This window comes from Alligator mississippiensis, chromosome 3 (assembly GCF_030867095.1).
Source record: "Alligator mississippiensis isolate rAllMis1 chromosome 3, rAllMis1, whole genome shotgun sequence".
Taxonomy (NCBI): domain Eukaryota; kingdom Metazoa; phylum Chordata; order Crocodylia; family Alligatoridae; genus Alligator; species Alligator mississippiensis.
In genome coordinates, this window is record NC_081826.1 from 167123697 (window position 1) to 167147417 (window position 23721).

General features: G+C 45.9%; 1 protein-coding gene across 4 annotated transcripts in view; it reads left to right on the top strand.

Moving 5' to 3' along the window:
• The window catches only part of RIGI (RNA sensor RIG-I), a 43626-nt gene that overhangs the window by 12072 nt on the left and 7833 nt on the right, over positions 1 to 23721 (top strand). For all 4 annotated transcript variants that reach the window (XM_059724637.1, XM_059724636.1, XM_019490707.2 and 1 more), the window contains 11 exons: positions 6547 to 6725; positions 9468 to 9618; positions 11126 to 11257; positions 11391 to 11498; positions 13304 to 13457; positions 14508 to 14766; positions 15255 to 15417; positions 17965 to 18066; positions 18438 to 18595; positions 19526 to 19661; positions 22674 to 22822. In XM_059724637.1, coding sequence (XP_059580620.1) covers positions 6547 to 6725; positions 9468 to 9618; positions 11126 to 11257; positions 11391 to 11498; positions 13304 to 13457; positions 14508 to 14766; positions 15255 to 15417; positions 17965 to 18066; positions 18438 to 18595; positions 19526 to 19661; positions 22674 to 22822 — 1691 coding nt within the window. The remainder of the gene's footprint in view (positions 1 to 6546; positions 6726 to 9467; positions 9619 to 11125; positions 11258 to 11390; positions 11499 to 13303; positions 13458 to 14507; positions 14767 to 15254; positions 15418 to 17964; positions 18067 to 18437; positions 18596 to 19525; positions 19662 to 22673; positions 22823 to 23721) is intronic.

Genomic DNA, 23721 nt, shown 5'->3' on the forward strand with positions numbered 1-23721 from the left:
ATCCAATAGGGAGATTTGTCCTGAACTGAATTCAGAAATACAGAGTCAAAAAACTCATTGAAGAGCTCAGCTTTGTCCCCACTATCTGTCACTAATTGCCCTCGTTTGTCTTGTAGGGGGCTTATGCTACCCTGCACCTTCTTTTTGCTCCCTATATACCTGAAGGACTTTTTGTTGTCTTTCATTTTTGTTGCCAGCCTAAGTTCTGTTTCAGCTTTGGCCTGTTTGACTGCTTCCCTGCAAATGCAGACCAAGTAAGTAAACTCTGCCTTGGTAGCTACCCCCTGTTTCCATAGCCTATATGCTTCTTTTTTAGCCCCTAGGCTTTCCCAGACTTCCCTGTTCAGCCAAGAGGGTTTCTTGGCCCCTTTTCCTCCTTTTCTGTGCAAAGGGATTTTCTCCTTCTGTGCCCGTAGGATTGCTCTCTTTAGGAACGACCACTCTTCCTGCACTCCTGTCTCACCAATTCTTCCGTTCTTCAGTGCCTCACTAACTAGTCTCCTGACCATATTGAATTTAGCCTTTCTGAAGTCGAGCACTTCCACCCTACTAGTTATCCTTCCCACCCTACGCCAGATAGTGAATTAAATTGGGTGATGGTCACTGTCCCCTAGGTTACCTTCTGTCAGTAGATCCCCCAGCAAATCATCCCCTGTAGCCAGGACCAAGTTAAGTGAAGGTCCTGTATGCAGGTTATCTAGAGAAGTTGTGGAATCTCCATTCTTGGAGGTTTTAAAGGAATGATTCCTGGAATTATATAGTTGGGGATGCTCCTGTCTTGAGCAGGGGGTTGGACTAGATGACCTCCTGAGGTCCCTTCCAACCCTAATTTTTTATGATTCTAAGGACAAACAGAGCCTAGAGCCTGTAGGGGTGATTATCACTTGATTTTTGAGTGTGACTTCTCTAAGGTGTGGTAGGTGAGGGGAAGGGGAAATAAGATCTGAGGGGACTCCAGCAGCATCACAGCCACCCTGAAGTGGGACCCTGTCACAGGCTGTCTATAGGTCTGAACCTTGTGGCAGGGGAGAAGTGGCAGTGTTCATTGTCATGACTCTGGGAGCCCTGTGGCAAGTAATACTGCCACCTCTTTCCTCTTGATAATTTTTTGGTCTTGTGGGGAGGTCCACAGACTGGATGACATGGTCCTATATACCAGACTGGGCCAGTACATGGGGTCTGTGTGCAGCCCCAGATGCCCCAGATCTCACACTGCAGCCGGGCACCAGCACCAGGGCCGAGCATAAAGGCAGTGGCTTAGTGAACTCATTGAGCACCCCAGGAAGGGTGGGTGAAGGTGGTGAATGTATGTGAGCTATGGTAGATGGGTTGGGGAACATGCAATTGCATGGGTGAGAGGAAGAGAGGCAGTCTTACCTACCTGGGCTGCCTCTGCCCCTGTTCAGCATCAGCAGTGTCAGCTTTCCCTTGGTAGAGCTTCCTTGGAGCAGATCCTGGTGCGCCATTTGCTTCCTCTCCCTCTGATATATACATATTGGGAGCAGGCAATGGCTCCCCTGGAAGTTGGGGGTGGGAACCCTGTTTTGCTTACCATTTACCCCCTGCCCCCTAGATACATTTCTTGGTGTGATGCTGAACAGCCCAACTCCTATGGCCAGGCAGGGCTTCCCCTACCATGGCAAAAACTCCCAGCAGAGAGGGATGCTGGTGCCCCTCATACTCAGTGCCTGGGGTGGGTGTTCCATTCACCCTGTCCTAGTTACACTATTGCATGGAGGCCAGGAAGGGCAACAGCTCAAAGAATATGCAGTGATCAGTATGTGAGGGTGATGGGGTTGGGGAAGAGATCAGAAGCTGTGCAGGGCAAGGGGCATTTTGCCTATTCTGTGCCCTGGGGGGTCGAATTAAGATTGTATGAACATTTCCTACCTTGCTAATACTTGAATTTTCAACTTTCATGCCTCTTTACATAGCTTTAAAACATGTAATTAAAAAAGGAGCAGTGTTAAGAACCAACCACTTTTTTTCAAAAGTAGACTGCTATTCACCTAGTTCAGCCCATAGCCAGCAATGCTCTGAAATAAATTTAATGTATCCAATGTTTCATAGTTTCATAGTAGGTAGGGTCAGAAGGAACCCAAGCAGATCATCTAGTCTGACCCCCTGCCATGGGCAGGAAAGGATGCTGGGGTCAAATGACCCCAGCTAGGTGGCTGCCTAGCCTCGTTTTGAAGACCCCCCAGGGTAGGGGCAAGCACCACTTCCCTTGGAAGTTGGTTCCAGCTCCTAGCCGCCCTGACAGTAAAGTAGCGCCTCCTGATATCTAGCTTGAATCTACTCTCAGTCAACTTATGGCCGTTGTTCCTTGTTACTCCTGGTAGTGGTTGGGGGAACAGGGAGTCCCAATGCCTGCTGGTCCTCCTTGGCAAGTTTATAGGCGGCCACCAGATCCCCTCTCAGCCTTCTTTTGTGGAGGCTGAACAGGTTCAGGTCCCTTAGCCTCTCCTCGTAGGGCCTGCTCGTCTGCCCCCGATCATGCGAGTGGCCCTCCTCTGGACCCTCTCAATGCTGTCCACATCCCTCCTGAAGTCCGGTGCCCAGAACTGGACACATTACTCCAACTGTACCAGACCAATGTTGCATAGAGGGGGAGGATCACCTCCTTGGACCTGCTCGTGATGCATCTATGGATGCATGACAAGGTGCGGTTAGCCTTCCTGACCGTGTCCTCACAATGGCGGCCCATGTTCATCTTGGAATCAATAGGGATTCCAAGATCCTTCTTTGCCTCTGTGCTGACAAGAAGGGAGTTCCCCAGCCTGTAGGTATGCTGCTGGTTCTTCCTCCCCAGGTGCAACACCTTGCACTTGTCCATATTGAAACCCATCCTATTGTCATCCACCCACCTCTGTAACCTCTCAAGATCTAATTGTAGCCTGTCCCCCTCTTCTAGCGTGCTCACTTCTCCCCACATCTTAGTGTCATCTGCGAACTTGAACAAGGAGCTTTTCACCCCCTTGTCCAAATCACCAATGAAGATATTGAACAGTGTGGGCCCAAGGACTGAGCCCTGGGGAACCCCATTGCCTACATCTCTCCAGGTCAAAAATGACCTGTCCACCACCACTCTCTGGGTGTGGCCTCCCAGCCAATTTATGACCCATCTGACTGTGTAGGCGTCATCATCACAAATGCCTAATTTTTTAGTGAGGATGGGGTGAGAGACAGTGTTGAAGGCCTTCCTAAAGTCCAGGAAGACTATGTCCCCCACGACACCTGCGTCCAAGGTTTATGTGACCTGGTCATAGAAGGCCATCAGGTTGGTCTGACCGGACATGCCTCTAATGAACCCATGTTGGTTGCCCCTAAGCATGATCTCCCCTGCTGGTCCCTCGCAGATGTGCTCCTGGATAATTTTCTCAAAGAGCTTCCCCAGGACCAAGGTAAGACTAACAGGCCTATAGTTTCCTAGGTCCTCTTTCCTCCCTTTTTTGAAAATGGGGACCAGATTGGCCCTTTTCCAGTCATTAGGCACCTCACCAGAGCACCACAAGTGCTCGTAAAGCTATGCCAGCGGTCCTGCAATGACCTCTGCCAATTCCCTAAGCACTCTGGAGTGGAGGTCATCAGGACCTGCTGATTTGAACACATCTAGTCCCTCCAAAAGTTCCCTGACTAGGTCCTCACTGACCCTGGGCCTGGCTGCACCTCCCCTGGGTCCATCTGGAATCCCAGTGGGGGGGGGTCCCTGCTCAGAAAAATGGAAGCAAAGAATCTGTTAAAGAGATCAGCTTTGTCATCTGGTGCTACCACCAGATTACCAAGCATGTCCTGCAGAGGCCTCACATTATTTGGCACCTTCTTTTTACCCGCTATGTATTTAAAAAAGGACTTCTTGTTATCTTTGATCCAGGTTGCTAGTCCCATTTCCAACTCTGCTTTAGCCTTCCTAATAGCCACCCTACAATCTCGAGCCAAGGAGGTATACTCCTCCTTGATGATGGCCCCTCCCTTCCATTGGGTGTACGCCTCCTTTTTGGCTTTGTGGCATTCGTGGATGCTTTTGGTGAGCCATGGGGGCTTTTGAGCACTCTTGCCCCCTTTGATCCACATGGGGATTGTCACGCTTTGGGCTTGGAGGATCGTCTCCTTAAGGAACGACCACTCTTCTTGGACTCCCAACTCCCCTCCTCTCCCTTCTGGGACCTCAGTGCCTCCCTGACTAGTCTCCTTACCTCATTGAAGTCCTCCCTCCTGAAGTCCAGGGCTGCTGCCTTGCTGCAGGCCTTTGACACCCTGCACTGGATGGTAAATTTCAGTAGGCATTGATCACTCGCCCAGGTGGTCGAGAACCCACAGTCCCCTCGCCAGGTCATCGCCTGTGGCCAGGACCAGGTCCAACAAGGCATTTCCCCTGGTGGGACTGTGCACTTTCTGGGTTAGGTGGAGGTCCTGTAACTCGGCTAGGAACCTACATGAGCGGTCAGACCTGGCTGACTGTTCTTCCCTGCAAATTTCTGGGTAGTTTAGGTCACCCATGATGACCATGTCCCTTGACTTGACTGCCTCTATAAGCTGACCTGCGAATTCCTGGTTCAGCTCTTCTCCCTGGTTAGATGGCCTGTAGTAGACCCCCAGTATTTGGTCCCTTTCCCCCCAACCCCCTTGTATTTTGACCCAGAGCACCTCCATCTGCCCTACCTCAGACCCAGTGCTGTTTGCAGAGGATGTGTATTGCTCTTTGATGTAGAGCGCCACACCCCCATCTTTCCTCCCTGTTCTATCCTGCCTATACAGCCTGTAGACCTTGATGTTCATCACCCAGTCGTGTGTTGGATCCCACCATGTTTCAGTGAGCCCCACTATGACTGGGTTTGTGTTAGCTAGCAGGAGGGCAAGTTCCTCCTGCTTGTTCCCCATACTGTGAGCATTAGTGTAGAGGCATTTAAGGCTTCCTGAGGGTGTATGTGCCTCCCCCTCCAATCCCGGGACTGTCTGGGCCCCTGTCTCTTACCTGGGTATTTCGTGTGCTCGTTGCCTGACTTGGCCGGGCTGTTCTTGTGGGTGTCTCTTGGTTTGGTGCTTTGTGGCTCCCTTGGTCCTCTTCCCCCCCCCCGATGTGCCTAGTTTAAAGCCCGCTGGAGGAGATCAGCCAACCTGGAAGAGAACACACGCTTACCTTTGGGGGAGAGGTGAAGCCCACCACACCCGAGGATGTCTCTCGTTCTGAAGTGAGGGTCATGGTCCAGACAGCCGAAGCCTGCTCTGAAACACCATTCCTGAAGCCGCAAGTTGACATCCTAGATGCAGGTCTCGTGGCGTCTTCCACGCCCACTCACTGGAAGAATCGATGAGAAGTCCACCTGCGCCCCTGTCTCCTTCAGCTTGTCTCCCAGCACTTGGTAGTCCTTCATCAGGTGGTCTGGACTGCTCCTGGCTGCGTCATTAGTGCCCACGTGGATTAGGACCATGGGGTGGTAATCAGTGGGCTGGATGAGGGCCGGGATCATCTCTGTCACGTTCTGAATCTGTGCTCTAGGGATACAGTAGACTTCTCATGTCATGGGATCCTGGCGACAGATGGGACCCTCTGTTCCTCTCAGAATGGAGTCACCTATGAGGAGTACCCGGTGTCTCTTGCTCTGGGTCAACTTGCCGCCTCCAGCCCGTTCTGTGCATAGAGTGACCTCCTCACCAGAGGTTTCCTCCTCACATTCCTCTTCCTCCAATGTCGCCAGGGCCTCGTACCTGTTCTCCAGCTGGACTGGGGGAGCTGGTACTGCACTGCTGCGAGCAGCCCTGGCTCTGGAGGGGACCATCTGCCATTCTGCTGTGGAGGGCACCTCCTGGGGCTCTTTTTCCTTTGGTGCATGGCGCTGCAGGGAAAGGAAATACCCGTCAATTTAATCTTCTGCTTTCCTGATCCCCCTCAGCCTGCTAACCTCCTCCTGGAGCTCCCTCACCTGTGTCTCCAGGGCCCTAAGATGGGCACCTGTGGGACAGGTGTGGGGGCCCTCATTCCCTGCCCCCCTCCCCCCCCCTGGGCCCCGCCAGGCATCCTCTGCAGGCCAGGGGGCAGAGTGCCGCCAACCCCCCTCATGAGCATCTGTCTGGGTGGAAGCCTCAGAGGAGCCCCATTTAGGCGGCACTCCCTGGGCAGGGGCCCTAGTGGCGCTCTATGTCCACACCGTTTTTATTTATTGGTTGGTGCTTTTGCCTTTCCCTTACCAAGACTTCCTCCTGGCCCCTCCTGCTTGCCCACCTGTGCAAATGCCGGCACAAACACCGGCGCGCCCTTACAGAGCATGCCTGTTTGCGCGCTCTGTTTGTGCACAGCTTGGGAGCGCGGCTCCCTACTGGGTCAAGTAAAAGGGATCTGGGGGGCTTCCCCTCCGGATCCGGCTCAGCTGTGCTGGCTCTCTCTGCCCCACTTACCTTAGGGGGATCAGCTGCTGCTGCCTCCACTGCTGTGTCCGTGTCTGCCGCCGGTCAGGTAAGTTGACAAAATCATATGTAGTCCATAAAGATCTGGTTAAACTAGAAGTTATACTTGTTTAGTGTCATATTTCTCCATGTATTCTTAAGGTTACACTGGTCTGGCAGAAGCAATTGAAAACTGGGATTTTCGAAAACTTGAGCAACTGGAGATGCATAGACGACTGCTGAAGCGTATAGAGGCCACCATGCTGGAAATCAAGGCCGGAGATATAATTCCCTTAATAAATTCTTGTCTCATAAATAGGGAATGTGAAGAGATTCTAAAGGTATGATATCAGAATCCAAATTATATCCTGACTTTAAGAGCCAACAACCCTATGTAATCCTGAGCATACCTTCAGTTATGTCAGTATAATGAGCAAGTTTCTTTTTCTCCTATCTTCTTCAAAAAATAAAAGATCATGATCTTTAGGAATGTAATTGCAGCTGAGATGTGACTGCAACTTTTATAATTAGATGTACCTGCAAGATGACTATCTGTAGCCAGTGCTATCAGTTGTGTACTTTTGACAACATGTGATTCACCTGCAATGCCCTTTGGTCTTTCTATAAATCTAATAATCTTCAACAGTTATAGAAGTTGATCTTGCATGATTGTTCCAGAAGAGATGAAAGGGTTTGAAAATGCAAGTGCTAGCAGTGTGCTTTTCTAGTGTGCTTGTGCTTTGTTCAATATTAAACGACCCCCCCTTTTTTTTTTTAATATACTCTGCCCCAATCCTGCAAATGCTTATGTGTTTGAGTAACTTTGTTCATTCAGGTGTTGTAGCTGAGAAGTATTGGATCCCTTGCTTATGAAGAGAGTGAGTGCCTCTCATAGAGAAGGTGGCTTGCCTGTTCCATTGCAGGAAGCAATTGTGTGGCCTTTTTCAGGGCTAAGCATGTTTCTCTTGAGCAGTCTAACTCAGTACTGACTAGAATCTCACCTTCTAATCTTGGCAAAGATCATGGAGGATGTTGTGATTAGACAGATCTCCTTAGCCCTTGTCAGTCTCCATATGGTCTTGGATCTAGCACAGAGTGCATTGGTCAGGTTGGTCAGTCTCTTTTTAGCAATGGATAAAGAACATGTGGCTGTGCTAACATTGCTAATTGTGAGCTGGTGTGGTTGGGTGACCTACAAGCCCAGGGAGAGGGATCTGAGTCGGTCCTCAGCAGCTTTGCTTCTTCTCTCAAATATCTTGGTGTGTTCTTGTGGAGAATCTCTCCTTTTCTGAAGGAGCTGCTGTGTGGGGTGCCTCCCAGAGCCATTCTGTCACCACACCTGTTCAACACAGGCTGTGGAAATAGTTTATAAGGTGGAATCGGGTATGGTGTTTCCTGTATTAATGCCACTCAACTTTTTGTCTCATCTGATTTAGATAGTGCTGGTGATGTCTAGTTGAGGCTAGAATATAGATGAGAGAGCTTTTTCTGATCCTGGACCCAGAAAAAGAGTAAGATGGTGTTGATGGGTCATATGAAACAACTAGAGAAGATGGCAAAGGCAGCATCAGCTCTTTGATTGAAGGACTACACACCCTATTAGTTCCTGGGGTTTACACCTCCATCTTTTTTGGCCATGAGGCACTAACTCAGTTGACTTTCTGTCTCATGCATTTGGGTAGGAGGATGCAGCCTGCTGCTGCTATGTGTTAGCCCAAGTTTAGACCATTATCCTCTGGATATGGCTGCACTTTAAAACCTTCTAGGATTTGGAACTGAGATTGGAGGGATTGGGCTTCTAATTGGGGGCATAAAGCCCCTAACCACCAGCCTACTTGAGGAATCACACCTTTCCCCATGTCATGCTGAATGTTGACAGCACAGCATTTGGCAGGGTATTCTCTGAAGGAGCAGGAGCTCTCAAACTTGTTCACCCCTCTACCACAGTAGATCGAATTGCATAACATGCCAAGCACAGTGGTGGAGTTTTATCTATAAATGTATATTGTAACTTAGAGAGACCATGTAAAAGGGAAATGGAAGAAACAGGTAGTCTTAGTTCTTATGCATTGTATGTTGGTGTTACTCTAATGGTATCTAGTGGAGACATCCTACTACAGATCTTTGCTGAAATATAAATATGCATTCCATTAATTTTATTGTCCTTTTCTTTTCAAATATTGAGAGAATAAAAATAAATGTTTAAAGCAGCTGCTTTTTATTTTCACCTGCTAGGGAATTTAAAATTGCAGTAGCAACCAAGCTTGTTTAGTAATTTTAGAGACTTTTCCTTTTAGAAAGGGATTTTTTTTTGTTTTTTGTTTTTTTGGTTTTTTTAGACTATTTCCAATAAAACGCAAAATGAAGCTCTAAATCTGAAGCTTTTTGCATCATGAGCTTGACTGCATTTCACCAATCCCTCCAATCTCAGTTCCAAATCCTAGAAGGTTTTAAAGTGCAGCCATATGCAGAGGATAATAGTCTAAACATGCGCAGTAGAATTAGTCTACCTCACAGTTAGTGTCTCATGTAGACACGCCCAGAGATGTTTGAAATATTACAATGTAGCCAAGGAAGCAATCTCCAGCCCTATTCTTACAGGGCTTTTTGTCTGAGACGGACTGTTTTAAAGATATATTCTGGGTTTTTTTTAAATAATAAGGTTATTATCTACTTACTCACTTTGTATCATTTGAAAGAGATTTGTCTTTGCCAATTAGAAACCCTTGTACCATTATTTACAGTAACATTTTGTGTATGTGGTGTGTATTGAAAAGTCATTTGTAACTAAGCTCAACTTTATTAAGGTAAAATAACGTTACACTGCACCCTTTACAGGCAGGGCAGAGACGTCAGAGACATCACTTTACATACACAAGTAGCCCAATTGAGTTCAGTGGGATTGTGTGTGTACAAAAAATTATGTATATTTAGTGTTTGCAATTTTTAGTATACTGTTCTGTCCTGAAAATGAACAGTAGAAATTTTAAAAGGTTTCTTCTGTAGAAACTAAACAAGATTTTCTTTTGAATGTCAAACTTGTCTTTGGAAGCAGTAACAAATCTCATTTGTTGTTTATGCAGCTTGTGGAAAACAGAGGCCAATCAGCCGGTGCAGCAAAACTTGTTGAGTGCCTTTGTAGGTCAGACAAAGAAAACTGGCCTAAAGAATTTCAGCTGGCACTACATCGATTAGGCTATGACCATGCATGTAAACTATGGGATGTGAAAGAAGGTAATTTGCAAATTATTTTCTTTATGCTTTTTTACTTAAGCTTCTATTTTGGTATCATACACACATCTTGTTCCAGAAGGTAAAATTAACTTGAAGGGATGTTATCAGCCTGAATGTTTTTTCAATTGAATTAAAAAAAAAAAAAAAGCCAAACAAACCCCACCTTGTTTTCTGATGCAGTCTTTTTTAAACAACTTGAAATTAAAAATCCTTAGGGATGTTTCTGCACATTATTTTTGTACAGAATTTTTAGCTAAAGAGAGACTGACTGTACACACATTGCTCTATTGAAATGAAAACCAATTGGGGAAAAATAATTTGCTAACTTCATTGTGTTCTCAGATGTTGCTTGTTTTTAACTATGAAGGACATGACTTTTTAATCTGGATCTACTTCACTGTGGACCATGTTGTGTGCGCCTGATATTTTAATAACCAAATGGAAAAAATATATTTTGTTTAGTACTAGGCACTTTTAAACAGTGTCTATATTTTTGTGGTTGGCTCTTATTTTGTGATTATTTTATATTATTGTAACCAAGTCATAATTTTTTGTCTTCAGTTTATTTTATCCCCTATCAGCTATATTTTAAAACCATATTTTTGTGACTTTGGGCTTCCACTAACAATTAGCTTAATGAAACCAAAGTTTGTTCTTTGGGGAGTGCTTTTGAATCATCTAGGAAATCATCTGTGTTATGGGCATTACAACTCTAATAGTCAAGAAGATTTGGTGGTCAAAGGTGCTACAAAACAAGTACTTTTTGGAGCTGGACTAAATGCTGTATTGAGCTATTTTCTATCTCTCCAGCCTACCAACGACACTTTAGTAATGTGTTCTCAACTAGAAATGAATCAAAGGTAACTTCGCTGCACAGTTTGGTCTTGTGTGCATTGTCAAAATTCAGTGATAGTTTTATAATAATGCTGTGGAACCCCACATGTTAGGAGGACCAAGTAACATTTTAGCAGATGTTGTCAAGTTGGTCAGAAATAAGATTTTGGATATCTACACAAGGTATAGGGGTAGTCTTCCCATTTCAAGGAATGCAAAAGAAGACAAAAGCCTTGCACTGGTAAAGCTATTTAGGGCCCTCCAAGACATTGCTTTTCTTTATTTTGGTTAATGTCTGTAACAGGTCTGCAGTCTTGCTGCTACAAAGAGAGGATTGGTTCACAAGTTCTCCTTTACCAGTCCTGAGGCTGGGGTGGAGTAGAGCAGGGAAGAAGCTGGACTTTGTATTTTTTTTTCCTTTGGCCTTTTAAAAAAGGCAAAGGTTTGCTGAAACAAGCTTTGAGTTATTGAAGATGTGGGGCCTCAAAAAGTTTCTCATAGATTGTAAAGCCAATCTGGATGAGGCATCCTTGTTTTTACCTTCTCTCTTCCAGCAGCCAACTATTTAGCTGATAAGCCATCCTGTAGGTCACAACTTCTGTCTTGCCCTGTGAAAAAGATGACACTTGAAAGTAGGAAAGATAGATAAGATGTTTCTCTTGGCATTGTTCAGGTAATGATAAAGAGAAGAATGCTGAAATGAAGGATGACCAGGATGAGGAGAGAAGTGCCTTTGACATAACTGTAACATATTCTGAAGCAGGAGAAGTTGACAATTTCAGTGGGAATCAGTGTTCTCCTCCGGGTAAGATATCTGGCAACTTAAATGTGTTATGACATTAGAATTTTACATTGTAGTAACCTCTTAAAGGGTGTGTTTGTCTGTATGGGGGGGATATATGAGTACTCTAACCTAATTTTGCTAATTTATGTTCTAGAAGTGTCTGAAGATCCTGTTTATGTACCAAAGAAGGCTCGAAGTTATCAGCTGGAGCTTGCTAGGCCTGCTATCAATGGGAAAAACACATTAATATGTGCTCCAACTGGTAAGCCTATGTTTATTCCCAGTGCGTCCAGACGTGCATGGACGTTTGGTTCTCCAGGGACAACTGGCAGCGGTGCACCTTGCACTGCAGCTACTTGTTTCTGGGGAATGCCAATGCCACTCGAGCTTTGGCACACGGCAAGTTACCCAGGAGCAGTAGGGGAGGCTGGGACCAGCACTATGCTGGCCACAGCAGCCTTACCTGGGGTTCTGGGGGCCTCCCAGGGCTGCAGCCATGACAGTCCTGCCAGCTGGAGCCTGGCCGGTAGCCACAGCACAGCTCTGGGAGGCCTGGGTCTGCTTTTCAGCAGCACGGGCTACCCAAGCATGCACTGCACCTTTTTGGAAGTACTAAAGCGTGGAGCAGTACAGGAGGTCATGGCGCTGTGTGCATGGCGCATAGTTAGATTTTGTCACTACGTCACTACAGCAGCACACTATAACCGGGGAGCATGCCACTACAGTGATGTAGCTGTCAAGCACGTGTAGACATGCCCAAAATGTACTATCTGTCAACTCTGGGACAGCATGGAGACCTGCATATAGGGGGAAGAATTTGTAATGTCCATTGCCAGAGCTGACCCTAGGGGGATACAGGGCCTGGGGCAAATCAGTCTGTTTGGGGCCCCCTTAACACTGCATGGGACCATGGTACCCCTGCAAAGGGGAGGTGGTCTCTGTGCTTCTTCTGTGGCGTGGGGCTGAGCCACCAGCTCCAGGCAGGCACCGTGGGAGGGGCCGCAGCCGCTCCGTCTGGTTCTGCGGGGCCCCCCCAAAGCACAGGGCCCAGGGCAGTTGCCCCAGTTCTACATACCCTAGGGATGGCCCTGTCTGTTGCTCATGTGTAGCCTACTAGTACATTATATGATCTGTGTGTGCTACCTTCCAAATACAGCATGTCCATAAAATAAACAGTATACAGAGCAATGCAAAAAGTGGTACTAGAAAGTCTGAACCTGACTTAAAGGGATACTTGGAAAAATTGAAGAGTAACTTTGATGGGCCTTAAACAGTTAGAATTGAATGTGGGAGCTCCCTAGACCTCACACTGTTTCCCTTCTATCTGCCATTTCATGTTTCTGGGATTTTTTCAATAGCTTATTTTGACACCACCAACCATAGAAGGAATTAAGAAAAAATCCTGTTCTAAAGGAGTATTGACACTTTTAAAGATGCTGGTGGGACGCAAGAAACCCAAAATCATAAGGAACTGAAGTGAAATGAGACTATCAGTGTTTCAATGTTTGTTAGATTAAAGAGATCATGATTAAAAGGGAATTTTTATTTATTTAAACTAATAAAGCTAATACCATCTGAATGAGAGGCACAAGAGCCATAATCCTATGTACTTAAGGACTGTCAGTTTGTACAGGTGTCTGTAAAATAACCATATATATATATATATATATATATATATATAAGATAATATAGTACAGTGGTCTCCAACCTTTTTATAGTGCAGATCACTTTTTGGCACCCCAGGATCTACCCTGCCCCTCACCCCCTGCCCCACCGAGATCGACTTTGTTGGTGACCACTGATATAGTATGTGTGTAATATGGTAGATAATCTACTTGATCCAGATACTTGATACTGTTGTAGAATTGGTGCTAAGCAAGCTTGATGCAAGTACAGAGGTCTGTCCAGAGAGTCTTAAATTGTTAGTGCAATGTTTTCAGCTTACAGGTTTTATGGGATACTCTAAACATCAGCTGAAACCATTACCACATTTTAAAAGCTCACCGTAAATCTGTAAATCTACCTTCTTGGTAATTATGATTTGTTTTCCTCTTCATTGTTTAAAAGGATCTGGAAAAACCTTTGTTGCACTTCTGATTGCTGAAAATCATCTCCAAAACATGCCTCCAGGACAGAAGGGGAAGATTGCCTTTCTAGTTACTAAAATTCCAGTATATGAGCAACAGAGAAATGTGTTCAAGCAGCATTTTGAAACAAAAAAGTAGGTATAATTCCATCTGTGTCATCTGCAGCTTTGTTTGCTCTCTAGTTCCAAACAGTAACAATTAGAGGTTCACCTAAACCTGTAGGCAGACCCCATAGTTTTGGTCTCTAATAGACACTTTTTCAAGAGACATGGAAAAAAAAAAGTTGAACAAGCAGTGATCCAGAATCAGAGGTGGGAAGTCCACTTAATCAAAAAGTGATTAGGAGATGATGAAGTGCTTCTCAAAATCCCTTGAAGGGTAAGGGAAAATTGTGTCTGAAAAACATCTGCTTAGGTACAGCAATGCAGAACTCTTGTATAGACTTTATAACCTTCACTGAGAGAGGTTTAAAAGAACTATTTGCTGTGCATGTGCTTGTGAGCTTTGCAATGCTAAGCAGAGGTAAAGTGTTCTCTCTCTTGAAGTTCAGACCCTGGGTTGGGTTGGGTTTCTGAACACAGTGAACTTCTTAAGTGAAGGATAGTGGTTACATGGAAACAACCAATTAAAAAATCATTGTTCTAAACCAAAAGCTTTTCATTTAGTGGCAGATGCTTTATACTTTTGAAAGCAAATTACCTGCTCAAGAGTCTGCTCCAAAACCCTTTGGAATTAAGAGACTGCAGCAAACAACAGTAGGTTTTGTATTAGATGCTAGGTGTCTTTATGTACCTGCTGCTGAACCCTTGGAAACTAGTGGTTCCATCTTATAAAATGTCACTGAATAGCAAGCTTTCTGAACTCACTGGCTTGTCAGCATGGCTGCCGGTGGAACCTAGGGGGTGAAGTCACCATTGCTTGTCCCCTCACCCCTTTGCCTGCCACCAGTTGTGGCAGCAGTGAAAAGGCATGGCAAACAGTGGCAGCATTTTGCTGCTGGGTTTCAGAGCGGCTGCAATGCAGTGGCTCCCAGCAGCCATGGTGACAAGCCAATGAGTTCAGAGAACTAGTTGCACATGCGTTGCGTAGCTGAAGAGGGGTGCATTTGCAGCCCTGCACCTTCCCTGGATTTGCCCCTGTCCATTGTTTAATGTCATGGAACACACCATTCTTTTCCCTTTTAGGTATAATGTTGGAGGAATTTGTGGGGAAACGGTTGGGGATATCCCTGAAGAAATGCTTATTCAACAGAATGATATCATTGTCTTGACGCCTCAGATCCTTGTGAATTGGCTTCAATATGGAAACATTTCTTCCCTGGCTGTTTTTACCCTCCTCATATTTGATGAGTGTCACAATACCACTGGGAATCACCCTTATAATGTGTTAATGTCCAGCTACCTGGACCTTAAGTTTGGCTCATCTGCCAGTCCACGGCCTCAGGTAAGGCATAGCATGGGTGTGTTGGGAAAAAAGTTTCCTAGACTCATCAGGCTAGTGTGCAGCTTTGTAGCTGTGATTTTTCATCTTGCTCCACTTCTCTCACCTACAGTCCCATTTGCTCTCTCACTTCAACTTGAAATACTAAGCTTACTGATTTCCAGGCACATAACTTTCTTAAGTAGTGCTTTTCTTGTTCACTCAAGAGTGCTGATTCAGCAACATGAGAACTAATTGTTTTAACTTCAAGCTGGATTTCTTTGAAGGTTGCACAGGAGAAAAAGCACATACTACAAAATGTTATCTCCTGAGTGGGGGGGGGGGGGGTGGAGGTGGGATTAATCAAATTAATTCTTGATTTTTGTCCTCTACTTCCTATGTGTTAGTAACAATCTGAGTCAGATGGGGCCATCAGTTTTAGTGGCTACTGTTTTTTGGTGTGCATGTGTGGGACAGGAAAGTAACTCTTCTGTATTTAAATGTGTACTCAGATTGTGGGTTTAACTGCCTCCATTGGAGTTGGCAGTGCCACTAACCTCATGGGCATAATGGAATACATCTGTACGCAGTGTGCCTGCCTGGACATACAAGTCATTTCTACCATCAGAGAAAACAGAGAGGAACTGGAAAAAATTGTATTCACGCCCAAAAAAAGTAAACCTTTTTTCTTTTATTTTCCTGAGAGATGAAATATACCTTCCCTTAGGGCCTAGTTTAGTACCTTCAATGCAGCATGTATGGGCTCTATTCTAGACCCCTTCAGGGCAGCTTAAATCAAACTCTTAAAATTATACCTGTGTTCAAGTCCCATCAACTTCAACGAACATACTCAAAATGTTAACGTGCTTAAATGCTGCTGTAAAAGAGGGATAGTTCTCTGAACTGGGTGTAAATTCAGTTTTGGTTGTCTTGATTTTCCTCTTGTCACTGACCTGACACAAATTAAGAGTACCTGCTCTGAAAACAGTGGAAATACACAGGTCTAAAACCTCCCTGAGGCCTCTGATCCAGCCAGGTACTTAAGTATGTGCTTGATTTAACACTCATTCAATACCAAAAAAAAATTAATTTGCCATATTAGTGAGTATCATAAGGGCTGGCTCAGTTGTATGGAAGTATAATTGTTGAACTCTCCTGGCTGCCAGACATGTTCTGAGTGCGTGGAGGAAGGGCCCCAAAGGAACCTTCTCCAATTTGTGTGGCTTGATTTGAGGACCAGAGAGAACAGCCGATCCTGTGTTTCTCTGAGTATAAAGGCAGCTAAGTCCCTTGCTGCACATTACATATATTACACAATTAACTGGTTAATCGTGCAATAAATTTAGACTGGCCACACCTGCAAAGTAATAATCAAACAATTAAATGGTTAATCCCGTAATAAAGTTAGACCAGCCACATGACAAAAATGACTCTCCAGCTATAAAAAGCTATATTTGGAGTAGTAATCTATAATGCCAGGAGTACTTTATCCCTGTGTATCCAGGACCTCCAGCAGGTAATGGGCAGGCCTGTGCGAATAGGGAAGTATTGAATTTGGATTCAGATTTGGCCGATTCAGAGGACAGTGATTCAAGTCGGAGATTCAGATCACTGCCCCTGAATCAATTCAGCCGAATCAGCTTTGGAAGATTCCGCGCTGATTCGGCGATTCGGATTGGCCGGGGAGAGGCAGGCACAACTGGATCTTGCAGATCCTCTGGTTGTGCCTGGTGGAGGGAGCTGTGGGAGAATCCCTTGTGGCTGCCCTGTCCGGCCCTATACCCATCCTAGTCCTATGCCCCTCCCAGCCTAGTCCTGGCACTTAAAAAAATAAAATAATTAAAAATAAAAGCAGGCAAAGCAGTAGTGATTGGGGCCTCTGGGTGCTCGTGGCAGAGCCTCCCCCCCCCCCCATGCAGCACAGGGTAGTGGGGGGTAGTGAGGATTGCCCCCCTGCTTGGCACCTGGGCGCCATGCAGTGTCCAGGAGCTGGGGCTGCTGGGGCTGAGTGGTGCTGGGCTCCAGCTGATGCATGGAGCAGCCCCAGCTTCCAGACAGCATGTGGCACCTTGCTGAGCCACTCTGCACTTGCACCACAGGGCAGCTGCAGTGTGGGTGCCAGGCAGGGGGAGGTGATTCCTGCTGCCCCCCACTGCCCCATGCTGCATGGGGCGGCTCTGCCACTCCCAGCACTACCATGCCCCCATCAGTGCTGAGAGCAGGGGCTATACCCTGCTGCTGCTTGCCCACTTCCGCCTGGCGTGAGCTGTGCCTGCATCGCTCTGTCCCCTTCTTCCCCCACCCCCCCGGCTGGACAAGCAGCAGAAGGGCAGAGCCCCCACTCCCAGTGCTGCTGTGCCCACATCCCACCCCCCTCTGCGCCCCCCTCCCCCCCCCCCAAAGTAACTCACCCCACCTACCCCAGCTGGGCAGCTTGTCCCAGTCCCAACCCCAGCACCAATCCCTCCTTCCCCCACACCCCTTCCCTTTCCCAGCCCCAACAGACTTACCAGCTGGAGGCAGCTGTTTCAGCTGCCTGTTTACTCTATGTCCGAATCTCCAAAGCTGCTGAATCTTTTCTGAAGTTTTTCCAAATCTATTCAGATACTTCAAATAAATTCAGAGCTTTTAATTGGTCTCCCAATTTGATTTGGATTCAGAGATTCGGTCCCCAAATTGGGCTGAATCTCCTCCGAATCAAATCAGCTTCTGAAGCTCTGCACAGCCCTAGTAATGAGCCATGCCACGACAGAACATGTCATCCTGCTCCCTCTACGGCAGCTCCACATTGCCTCCAATTAATGCATGATTGGGGAAAATCTGATGTGGTAAATATATCTATATGACTCCTGTGATTGAGCCTTGAGTGAGTCATAGAAGTGGAATTAGAGCAGAAGAATGGACTGAAAAAAATAACTGGATATGTTAATAGCAACTTCTTAGAGCTGAAGTGCTCAATGTTTCCACTATTACCTGGCTTTGGTTCTTATAGATACAGTCATAGTGTAGTGTTGATCAGCATCTCAATAATAATAAAGGTAACTATGACCACACAGACCTGTAGTTTCCAAAAAGAATGTCAGTGAAGAACTACTCCCTGCCCCCATTTTCCTCTGTCCACCATCCTTTTCTCAGTTTATCGTGGTATTTGTTAACAGCTCTGGAAATGTGTTAATTATACAGCTACTTTTACTAATGACTGTTCATTTCCTTCTCTTCTAGTTGTCAGGCAAGTTACGTTGCGCCCCCAAAACTGTTTTGTGGACATTATCTCGAGTATGATATCTAAGACTGAGGCACTGGCAAAACAGATGTACCCAATAGGTAAGATCACATGGAATGAAGACAATAAGGAGAATTGGCCATTCATTCTTAAACAGTATCAGTAACCAACTTCTCTTATTACCATAGAGTCTATTCTCTCTTCTTCCTTTTTTCCACTTCTTGATCTACTTCTTCTTCCCTTTTACTAGCCTAATATTTCTTACATTAAATAGACCACTTGTGGAGAGAGAACTATTTTCTGTCATCCATGGCATCTTAATTTGTAAAGTCATTTGCATGTGATAGTTGGTGAAACTATTTGCCTTGATTTCAGATTGCCCAGTCTGCCTACATCACATTCCACATCACTGTTTTGCTGTTTTTAGCTGCTCACTGAAAACTAAGTGTATTGCTGCCTGTTTCTGTTCAAGATACTCTGTCCCCTATTAAGACTAAAGATTTTGGAACACAAACATATGAACAATGGATTGTTGCCGTGCAGAAGAAGTGTAGAGTATTACAACTGGAAGATAAGGAGGAAGAGAGCAGGATTTGTCGCGCTCTTTTTACTTATACTGAACATTTACGGGTAAGCGAATGTCCCTGTCCCCACTCCATCCTTGAGAGGATGCAGTGGGCCCAATCCTCAGCAATATAAACTACTTTATTATGGAAGGAAGGCTACCTCAGGCATTTGGTAACTGGTGATTGTCACCCTTCTGGTGAAATGTCACCTTTTACTTAGCATCTTTCATAAAAAGTGTATGTAGAAATGCACGGTTACATAAGGTCTGTAGGTTAAATAGACATACTTAACCCACTCTAATAAAATTGAGCGTGGAAGGATCAAGTGGTGCTTCATTTTCTTTAGAGGCGTCTTCTCAAAGGTATACCACTGAATATTTAAATAATGGGAAACAGAACTTAAGAGCTTTTGCAAATAGCAAAAAGCATAAGAAAATTGCAGTAACTAACTAACATTGGCCTTGATCTTGTGAAAACTTGCTGAAGTACTGAACTTCAAGCATCTGAGTAATTACATTGGACTCAGCCCTGAAACACATGTGTAAGTCTCTTTTAAAATCTGGATCAATATTTGTAGACAGGTCTGAGGCCTAACTTGCATTTTATTTACTGCAGTGGTAGAAGTAACTCTACAAGATTGGGTAAAGCCACTGTAAGGGAGATTAGAATCATCAGGTCTCCGATAGATATGAATTGGAACCAAGTTAGCAGATATTTCTCTGAAATATAGAAACTGGTGTAGAAAATTAGTATGTTTACTAAAAATGGGTGAAAGGAGATCAAATATTTTAGTGCCTAGTATACAAGTTGCCTGAGATGTTTTATTAATAACAGTATAATTAAAATAACATACTAGCATTCCTGTGTAAATATTAAAGTATAAGTATTTCAAATACAGAAGTCTGTCTAAATGACATTCCCTGGATTTTTTTCTATGCTGATTAAACATCTGAATTCAATATTGTTTTAAGACTATCCTCATCTCTCCAAACAGAAATATAATGATGCCCTCATTATCAATGAAGATGCACGCACCCAAGATGCCTTGGCTTACTTGATAGAATTCTTCAAGAATATCAAAAGCAGAGAGTTTGATGAGAGAGAGCAGCAGTTAACAGCAAACTTTGAAGGTACTTAGCCTGCGTGAAAGATGCAAGTACTAGTCAGAGATAGGCATCATTCTGGAGTATCCAAGTCAGGCACAGTCCCTGTCTCCTGTCTTTCCAGTGTCTTATCGGGCCTACAATTTGGGACCTTCAGGGTTAAAACCACAAGCCTTCTACCTTTCAGGGAAAATAGTAGTAGCTTGCAGCTATTAACTGGTTAATCTGAGGCAACTCACTAGAAGTGGGTACGTTCTCTACATGTGTTATACCAGGATGTGGGTGGGTTGCGCTCAGGAGTGGGCTAGATTTTTCAAGAGTGCATTGAATAAGAACTGGGGGAAAAGAGTAGGCCTCAGAGTCACCAGGGGCAGCAACTCCATGGAACAGCACAGGGCTGTCCAACTTCTAAGGCCACACCAGCACAAACTATTGCCCCTCCCCCAGGCTACACACTGCCTGGGCACCTTCTCACGGCATCATGTGCTCAGGTTCCCTGGCTTTACACTCAGCTCCCCAGTCACAAGCTGCCCTGCTTTGCTGTGCTATGTGGGCTTCCTGGGCTGCAGACTTTCCTGGCACCACAGGCTGTGCTGTGCAGTCTTGGGTGGGAGTGAAGTGGAAGCCGGAAGAAGGAGTGGGAGTCTGGAGACTTAGGCTGCTACTGCAGCCAGATTGGTGTGGGGGAGGGCAACTAGGTGAGAGCCAGGGATACAAATTAACCCCTCAAGGGCTGCCCGTTGGAAAGCATAGAGCAAGAGTAGGATACATCTAGGAGGAGAACATGTTCTGCGCTTCTTATGCTCAGTTTCATACTTCTCCAGTACTCATGCGTAAGCGTTCTTCCAGTGCCTCTGGAATCTAGTATGCAGCTACTTGTTCCTTCTGTCTTTGCACTGTAAAATGCAATACCATTGCTGTGTGTACTTGTTAGTAACCATGCCCAAGACTGAGTGCCTGATAACCGGAACCTGTTTTCATGGTCAGATGCAGCATAGGCTTGACTCCAGTGTACTAAACTTGGGTCAGTGAAAATGGTTAGTGGGCTGGGGCACATGACTTATGAGGAGAAGCTCAAGGAACTGGCCTTATTTAGTTTGCAAAAGAGACGGTGGGGAGGGAGGTGTTGATAGCAGCAGCCTTCAACTACCTGAAGGGTGGTTCCAAAGAGGATGGAGCTGGACTGTTCTGAGTGATGGCAGATAACAGAACAAGGAGCAATGGTCTCAAGTTACAGCAAGAGAGGTTTAGGTTGGATATTAGGAAAAACTTTCTCACTAGGAAGGTGGTGAAGCATTGGAACAAATTACCTAAAGAGGTTGTGGAATCCTTGGAAGTTTTTAAGGCCTGGCTCAACAAATCTCTAGCTGGAATGATTTAGCTGGGGATGGTCTAGTGGGTTGGATGGTCAGTGGGTTGGATGGTCCAACCCACTGCTTTGAGCAGTGGGTTGGACTAGATGCCTCCTGAGGTCCCTTCCAACCTTAACTTTCTATGATTCTAAATCAGATTCTGTGCTACAATGTCTGTATAGTTAGATTGCCAGTGAGTAGAGGTGCACTGATACATCTGTTTGAAGAGCAGCAAAATTTGGGATGGATGCAACATCCTCCCAGCACCACCGCCGGTGACCACTCTGAGCCCAGCCTCCACCGAGAAGAGCCCTGCACAGCCGTGGCTGCAGCCCACTCTACCCTATGGAGATCCGGGGGCACACGTCTTCTCCTCCCCTCGTGAGCCATGGCTCTGGCCCCACTCGCTCCACTTGGGCAGTGCCTGCCCATGCCCCTGCCCTCACCACAGGGGGTATTGATCCCCCACACACACACACTTCCTTCCATCACACCAGACTTCGCATCTGGAGGCAACTGTATCGGAAATTGAATTGGTATCGGCGGATATGTCTCCTAAAATATCAGCTATTCGTAGCGGCCCCAAAAATCTGTCGGTGCACCTCTGCTAGTGAGGCTGGTGAGAATTCATGGGTGTGTAGTAAGAGCCCCTTTGGAGCCAACTACAGGATCGCTGTGTCAGTTAATAGAGAACCAGCAGAACAGCATTTTTGTTTCTATACTATATTTACTTGAATCCAAGATGAGGTTTCCCTCCATCCAAAATTGGGGTGGAGGGGGGGGGAAGCCTCATCTTGGACTTGAAGGTTGGGGCCAGAACTGCTGCCACCACTGCTGCAGCAATGTATGTACAGCGAGAGAGTATGCATAGGAGAGAGAGAGTGTGGTGTGGGGCAGGGACCAGGATGGGGCACACAGGGCAGCTTGGGGGAAGTCAAGGACAGAGTGTAGTGCAGAGCAGGAGCACAAAGAGATCATACAGCAGCTGGGGAGCTGCTGTGGTTGTAGCTGTGGCCCCAACATGGGGCCAGGACTAGAGCTGGAACTGCAGCCAGTGCTGTTGCAACCACGGCTATCCTTGGTCCAGGGCCGGAGTCAGAAACATACAGGAAGCAGCAGCAGGGGGGCAGGCAGTTAGGTTGGTAGATAGAGGGTACAGGCACTGGGAGCAAGTTATGCGGGGAGTAAGAGGCTGGCATCAGGCTTCCTGTCTCCTGCTGTTGCTTTCTAGGTGACAGTAGAAGACAGGGAAAAAATTAAGACAACCCTAACAATAATTGGATTCTATACATGGAAAATTGTAATACATTTATAATGTTCCATGTGTAGAATCTAATTATTGTTAGGGTTGTCTTAAATTCAAGGTCATCTTAGATTTGGGTAAACACAGTAGCTTGATTCCTTTTGATGCAGTTTTCTGACATAAACTCCAGAGCAGGTGATATGGTGTTCCAAGTCTGGCTGTTCAGTGAGTGACGCAGAATTAGCCTGATTAGGGTTTTGTTACATAAAAAAATAGTTTGGGTTCTTTTGTTGTTTAGAAAAAAACAGCCGAGAAATGGGGTTTGGAAGTGAAATGATACAGGAAGCCAGTTTGGCATATGATGCTAGATCTGTGTCAGAAGTCTGTCAGCTAGAAGAGGTTGTTTTAGTTTCCTACAATGAGGATGTGTACATTTTCTTCCAGAGAAACTGCAGGAGCTGACTGAGCTTTCCACTGATGAGTCAAATGAGAATCCCAAACTGCAGGAACTCTCTTTTATCCTGGATGAAGAATACCACCAAAATCCTCAGACTCGGACCCTTCTCTTTGTTAAGACGAAAGCTCTAGTGGTTGTAAGGCCTTCTTTTCTAATACTATATCAAAAGGCAATGAGGAAATAACTCTAGTGCACAACCTTTTCCTCCCATTTGTACTGGGTGCTCCCCAGAAAGGGCTCATGTACATGGCAACCATAAAGAAGTGCTGGGAGGTTTTGCAGTTTGGGCATATACTGTTACCTGTGAGGTAGGGTCAGCTCTTCAAAAAAAGGTCATCTTTGGTTCAGCCATGCTCTTGGTGACCACTCTCTTCATGAACCTTAAGGAGTCACTGAAGATGCCCTAATGCAGTAAAGCTAAATCTTTTGGCCCTGTGGGCCAGATGAGTGGCAAGGGGCCTGTCCCTGGGACAGATCTGGCCCTGCATGCCTGGATCAGGCCACACGTGGTCTTGGGCCCCATGCCACCCCTGCACATCAGGACCAGGCTCTATGCTGCCCTGAGCACCCAGTTTAGGATGCACGGCCACACTGTTTGGACTGTGAGGTTCCCCCTGGGTTTGGAAATTTGGCAGCATGGGAGCGATGCCACCGTTTCCCCATTGGCAAATTTTTGGACACATGGGGAGCCCCATGGGCCAGGTGACACAATGCCAGGGGCTGGATGTAGCCTACAGGCCAGGGGTTGAACACCTATACTGTAGCCACATCTGTCATCTCAGCTCCTTTCCCCCTTTTTGTCTTTTGAAGATTTGAGTTCCATCCACAACAAAGTATATTATGGAAAGTAGTGTTTTGCTTTCTCTGCAGCTCAGAGGTTTGGTGTCATAGTGCTCTAACAGTTGAAAAGCATCTACTCGTTACAGAGTAGATGCTAAGAATACTTAGCATTCCTGAGTTAGGCCTTTAGTGCAGGGGTTGTCAACCGGGGGTACAGGGAGAGGGACTAGGGGGTACGAATGGGCGGACAAGGAT